Source organism: Capsicum annuum, chromosome 2 (genome assembly GCF_002878395.1).
Source record: "Capsicum annuum cultivar UCD-10X-F1 chromosome 2, UCD10Xv1.1, whole genome shotgun sequence".
NCBI classification, from domain to species: Eukaryota; Viridiplantae; Streptophyta; class Magnoliopsida; order Solanales; family Solanaceae; genus Capsicum; species Capsicum annuum.
This window is the reverse complement of record NC_061112.1, coordinates 144,420,327-144,426,570: the sequence shown is the minus strand read 5'-3', so window position 1 is coordinate 144,426,570 and position 6,244 is coordinate 144,420,327. Positions and strand designations below refer to the sequence as shown.

General features: G+C 38.6%; 1 protein-coding gene across 1 annotated transcript; it reads left to right on the top strand.

The window, feature by feature from the left end:
* The first annotated feature begins 442 nt into the window (after nt 1-442).
* On the top strand, nt 443-5,850 carry LOC107860198 (formin-like protein 6). Its single transcript, XM_016705472.2, has 4 exons — nt 443-2,308; nt 2,389-2,588; nt 3,697-3,938; nt 4,575-5,850. The coding sequence occupies exons 1-4, from the start codon at nt 870-872 to the stop codon at nt 5,367-5,369; spliced, it is 2,676 nt and encodes an 891-aa protein (XP_016560958.1). The 5' UTR covers nt 443-869; the 3' UTR covers nt 5,370-5,850.
* The last annotated feature ends 394 nt before the right edge of the window (nt 5,851-6,244 follow it).

Below are 6,244 nucleotides of genomic sequence, written 5' to 3'. Positions count from 1 at the left end.
AATTAATTAAATTTTAATATAAATATCGAACGTTGAATGAAAAAAAAAAAAAGCTTTAACAAATAAGAACATAGTGTTCACTCATGTCCCTCCATGAATCAAAGCCGTCCAATAAAGTTGCATATTACCGAGATGATTTACACGTGTAAACATATGAAAGTGAAGTGTATATGATTGCCACTGCAGGCAGATATAAATTTCAATGTCCATATTTGTCCTTACAATTTTGGAAGCTAAAATTGGCTACGTACAGTATATTTAACAGCGGCAACAAGTGGTGGAACGTTGTTTTGTCCCCTTGTCTCTGTTACTGAAAAGGCAAAAAGTTTAGGGAAAAAAAAACAAAATTATAAAAAAGTTTTAATATATGGACAAAATAAAAAAAAAAATATAGAACGAGATCTTTATAGTTTCAGCAGTAATTGTCATATCCTCTCATCATCAACCTTTAATGTGGAAAAAAGCACCCAATATTATAAAAGAAGTAAAGTAGATTCTCACTGTCCTGTGGCATTCACTTCCTTTATTGCGTTCCTCAATTGAAACTTTTTTATTTTTATTTTTTTTTAATTTGAATCAAATTGCTTTAATTTATTTTCCTATTCAAGTTAAATTAATGATTTATAGTTTCATATCCGGTTAAACGCAATTAACTGTGAACTTAACAAAATCTTAATTTCAGTACATAATTATAGAAAGTGCGGGCTAATGCTAACATCACCCACCCCACACTACAACAACCAGATCTTGCAGCCAACAGAAGCTTCTCTTTACTGTCTTTTTCTCTCTTGAGAATTCTATGTGGAACAAAATTTGGATATGAATTTGGGAAATGAAAATATATTAAGAGATACCTTCGAAATAATACCATGAGAGCAGCAGTTCTAAGTATCTTCTTCTTCTTCATATTATTACTGCTTTTATCTTTCAGTTTTCAATTTCAAGATTTGGTTGCCAAGGGGAACACCAGGAGGATTCTGCATCAACCACTCTTTCCAGTAAGTTCAACACCGCCTTCGCCTTCGCCTCCGCCGCCGGCTGAGCCTGTCATTTCTAGTCCAGAACAGCCTTTTTTCCCAGAAGTTCCTGCTGGGACTACACCAGATCAGACACATCAAACTCCACCAGCTCCAGCAAATGGAACTCCAGTGGCAAACTCAGTTGCAAGTACACAAGCAGCAAAGCCAGTCAAGAAAGTGGCAATTGCAATATCAGTTGGAATTGTCACCTTGGGAATGTTATCTGCCTTGGCATTCTACCTTTACAAGCACCGTGTTAAACACCCTGATGAAAGTCAAAAGCTTGTAAGGGGGAATTCTGATCAGAGGATCAATGAGGAATCGGGAACGCCACCTTCTACTTTTCTTTACATTGGGACGGTTGAGCCATCCGCTAAGACATCAGCTATGACTGAGTCCAATGGTGCTAATGGCTCACCTTATCGAAAATTGAGCTCTGTAAAAAGATTGGAGACCAGGTATAGACCAAGTCCTGACCTTCAACCCCTTCCACCACTGACCAAACCCCCATCCCCTCCTAGCATTAATTCACCTACTGCAGTGTCATCATCTGATGAGGAGAGTCATGACACTGCGTTTCACACTCCACAAGGCTCATCTGTCAGCAACGAAGAAGGTTTCTACACTCCCGGTTTACGCGAGAGTTACCAAAGCAACAAGAACTATGTCCCTTATTCAAAGAGAACTTCTCCAAGATCACGCCTTTCTGATCCATCCCCTGATTTAAAACATGCTATAATACCATCCATTAAGCAAGCTCCAGCTCCTCCACTTCCACCACGGCAACCACAAGGGGGTCAGTTGGAACAACTTCCACCTGAGCCCCCCTTGCAGTACACTAAGCCAGAATTGCCATATGTGCCAAAGAGGGCTAAGTTTTCATCACCACCTCCGCCACCAGATATGGCAAGGCTTCAATTGATGAGCAATCAAGCCCAACAAATAGCAAAAACACCACCACCTCCTCCTCCACCTCCCCCTCGACCACCACCTCCACCACCACCCCCACTTCAATTCTCAACACCCCGCAAACCGGAAGGATCACATTCAGCAGCTTATCCTCAAATGGTCAAGACAGAGTCAAGGAGTCCCACTCCAAAATCAACACCAGGGAGTGAGAAGACAAGTTCTTCTGAAGAACAAAATGAAGGTGCCAGTTCTTTAGAAAGACATGATTCCGGCGATACAGATCCATCCAAGCCTAAGTTGAAGCCTTTGCACTGGGACAAAGTGCGAGCAACCTCTGATCGAGCAACAGTGTGGGACCAATTGAAATCGAGCTCCTTCCAGTAAGTAGTTGATCAATATATTATGATTGAATGACCAGCAACACAAATATCTTACCAAACAAGTACCTTTTGTATTACAGATTGAATGAGGACATGATGGAGTCACTTTTTGGATGTAATTCAGCAAATTCTGTACCAAAGGAAGCTACAAGGAAATCAGTCTTTCCTCCAGTTGAGCAGGAGAATAAGGTACTTGACCCCAAGAAATCGCAGAACATTGCCATAATGTTACGAGCACTGAATGTAACTAAGGACGAGGTTTCTGAAGCCCTTCTAAATGGTATGTAATCTCTCATGTTGGGGTTCAGTATTTTGTATGTAATTCAGGATATGCCCAAACAAGTAAAACTGCAATCTTTTTCTGCATAATTGTAGAAATGGAATAATGTTGGTAGATAACAAGCATACACATTAGCTTCTGAAATTACCTTGGACCTTTAGAGTAGAGAACATTTAGAAAGGTTGAATCAAGTCCATTACAAGAAATAGCAAGCAAGAATTTGCATTTTTGACATGCTATTATACTTTCCTGCTTTTATCCTCCTAGTAATGCGAAAGCCATTTCAAATGCATATTTTCTTAGTTCTCCAACTGTATGTTCCTAATGACAATAGCGCCATAGAGCTCAAGCATCCAATCCATAGTACTCTCAAGAGTTCCCTCATACCGTTAGGTTGCTCGGAGAAAAATCAAATTATATCAGCAGAAATAAAGAAGTATTCCTATTTCAAAGTTAAAAGCCTATAGTTCCGCTTCGCATCAAGCAATATCTTCAACCTCTTCAGAAAAGCAAGAAAAACAGAAAACAACAGATATCCAAACGCAAATGAGGTCCTGTTGAATTCAATAAACGCTTGGCATTTAGGCAGAACATCCCTTCATTTTTATAATGTTTTCAGTATTCCTGAAAACTTATTTGTGCTGCGTCTTGCCAGAAAATATGTATCCTACTTAATAAACAATTTTATCTAGAAGCAGCATTTTGTTTTCATTCTGACTTAAGACTTTGTAAATCTCCCTGGAAACTCTAACAGTATTTTGCTGAACCAAACTTTTAAGACATGCACGCAAGATCACCTTAAATACAACTACCGTCAGTATATTGTCTCAAGTTGTGCTATCTATGAACAAAGAGAGTTAAACACGACAAGTGCACCATAGGATTTCATATGCCATTTCGAAGCTAATTGTCTAACAATTAGGAGTAGTTAATTGCATATTTTTAGTTCTTCATATACCAAAATAATTTACCTACGACACCAGTACATTTGGCATGTTTTATGCACATCGGGTCACATTGGGTATTCATTACACCTATGATGCTGCCTATCGCTCGGAAAGTCCTTTTTACAGCTTCATTATGCATTGAATGTCTTTTGGTATTGCAGGAAATCCTGCAGGACTAGGACCTGAGCTTCTGGAGACTTTAGTCAAGATGGCTCCGACAAAAGAAGAAGAGATAAAACTAAGAGAGTACAGTGAAGACGCCTCAAAGTTAGGGCCTGCAGAACGATTCCTCAAGACAGTGCTTGATATACCATTTGCATTCAAAAGAGTGGAAGCCATGCTTTACAGAGCAAATTTTGATGGTGAAGTGAAAGACTTAAGGAAATCCTTCCAAACCCTTGAGGTACTATTAACTATCTATTTCCCTTTGTACCGTCTCCAAAGTGATTAAAAGTCCTTTGTTTTCACGTGTTAATAATACAGTATTTTGATTAAGACCAAATTCTCATGCTTGTTCACAAAACTAGGACATTCCATATGTGACCTAGATAACCATTACAATGGCGAATTCTTCCACCAATATACATCAACGTAGACTCCTTTCGACTATAATACATCAAGAATTGTTCAGATGTCCCCTCACCCTTTTATTATCTTGTTTAAACTCCTCCTTTATACAAATATCGGTATTCCTCATGACTCTGATTTCTCAGATGATGTGACATAAATATGTTATAAAATGACGTCTCCCAGGACCTAGACTGCTATAAAACTTTTACATTGGTGTTCTTTGTTCCTGAATTTAGAGTTGAATTTAACACTTCCAATGAGATTATTAGCATGGATTACCTTTCTAAGAATCTGGAATACAACAAATTATTCCACCGATAAACTTGAGCCACTCTCGGAGTTATACTGTACTAATTACCTAAAATACATTAGCTAGGCTAAATTTCTTTTATACCTGGGAGTATTAGACTTTTCTTAGAATAATATAAAAGATCAAATAACTCTGGTGCATTGCACATCATATGAACAGGTAGCCAGTGAAGAATTGAAGAATAGTAGACTATTCCTCAAACTCCTTGAAGCTGTCCTAAGGACAGGAAACCGCATGAATGTTGGAACTAATCGTGGTGATGCCAGAGCTTTCAAACTTGACACTCTTTTGAAATTAGTAGATATAAAAGGAATAGATGGGAAGACGACCTTGCTTCACTTTGTGGTCCAGGAGATTATCAGGTCAGAAGAGCTGGATTCTGAACCACCTGACGATGATCTTTCTAATAAAGCAAACATCAAATTCAAAGAGGATGATTTCAAGAAGCAAGGTTTGCAGGTTGTTTCTGGATTAAGCAGAGAACTTGGTAATGTCAAAAAAGCAGCAGCTATGGACTCAGATGTCCTGGAAAGCTATGTCTTGAAGCTTGAAGTGGGACTTGATAAAGCAAGATCGGTTTTGCAACATGAAAAGAAAGGTATGCAAGGTGACTTTTTTGAATCGCTGAAAGTATTTCTTAAGGAGGCAGAAGATGGGATAGTGAGGATAAGGGAAGAAGAAAGAAAGGCCTTATCCATGGTCAAAGAGGTAACAGAATATTTTCATGGTGATGCTGCAAAAGAGGAAGCTCATCCGCTCAGAATATTCGTGATCGTGCGAGACTTCCTCTCCATATTGGATAATGTGTGCAAAGATGTTAGACGGATACAGGATCAAACAGTGGTAGGTGGTGCAAGATCATTCAGAATAGCTGCAACTGCATCACTACCGGTCTTAAACAGATATAATGTGAAACGAGAAGGGAGTCGGGATGATGATAGCGTATCACTATGAGATTTATGTGAAAATAATTCAATCTCATTAATGAACAAGTACATATGGAGCTTGAAATGGGGAAAAGCAAAGCCAGATTGAAGCAGCCTCAAATCTTCAAGGAGACATTAACAATTTGGTGCTAGCAGTCAAAGATAGCACTCAGCTCCATGATCATGAAGCAATAAGTGAAGGAACAGTACAAAGAGTAGGCAGTCAGAGTAGGCAGTCTATACATCAACCCTTCCAAAATATTAGACAGCGACATTGTAGGACTCCATCAAATGGGACTAGTTAATTCATAATCAACCTTCAATGCAAATGAATCGATATGAGGTAAAGGAATTATTCCTCTTTTCCTTCCCTTTGAGACGGATATAGACCTAGACGTAGTCCTGTTCATTTGTAAACATATGCATAAAAGTTCAACGCTAGGCAACATGATATCATGCTGTAATACAAAGAAACTATTCCTGTTACTTTATAGAATAAACATTCTTTACATCTTAGTCTAATTTTAAGCCCCATACAGCTGTTTAACCAGCAGATTAAGTGGATATTACGGAAAACATGTCGGGGTTTAGGCCCCGCAGACACAAATAATGCAAAAAAGATGAGTAAAAAACTAAATAAAGAAAAGCATTTTCTGCAACCTAATCAACTCTTTGATTATATGTAGTGAATGTAAGTGCATTAACTGTTTTAGACCTGGACTATTATACATGGGCAACCTGGTGTACTAAAGCTCCCGTTATGCGTGGTTCCGGGGAAGGGCCGAACCACAAGGGTTTACTATCCGCAACCTTATCTTGCATTTTTGTTTCCACATCTTGAATCCCTGACCTCCTGGGTCACATGGACATGAACATAGAAATTTCAATATATATTTCATCAAC

What these genes read in the sequence shown, in the direction of transcription:
- LOC107860198 (XM_016705472.2), top strand. Translation starts at nt 870, where the DNA reads ATGAGAGCAGCAGTTCTAAGTATCTTCTTCTTCTTCATATTATTACTG. An exon ending in TTGAAATCGAGCTCCTTCCA is followed by an intron (nt 2,309 to 2,388) that starts GTAAGTAGTTGA and finishes TTTGTATTACAG; the next exon opens with ATTGAATGAGGACATGATGG. An exon ending in AATCCTTCCAAACCCTTGAG is followed by an intron (nt 3,939 to 4,574) that starts GTACTATTAACT and finishes TCATATGAACAG; the next exon opens with GTAGCCAGTGAAGAATTGAA.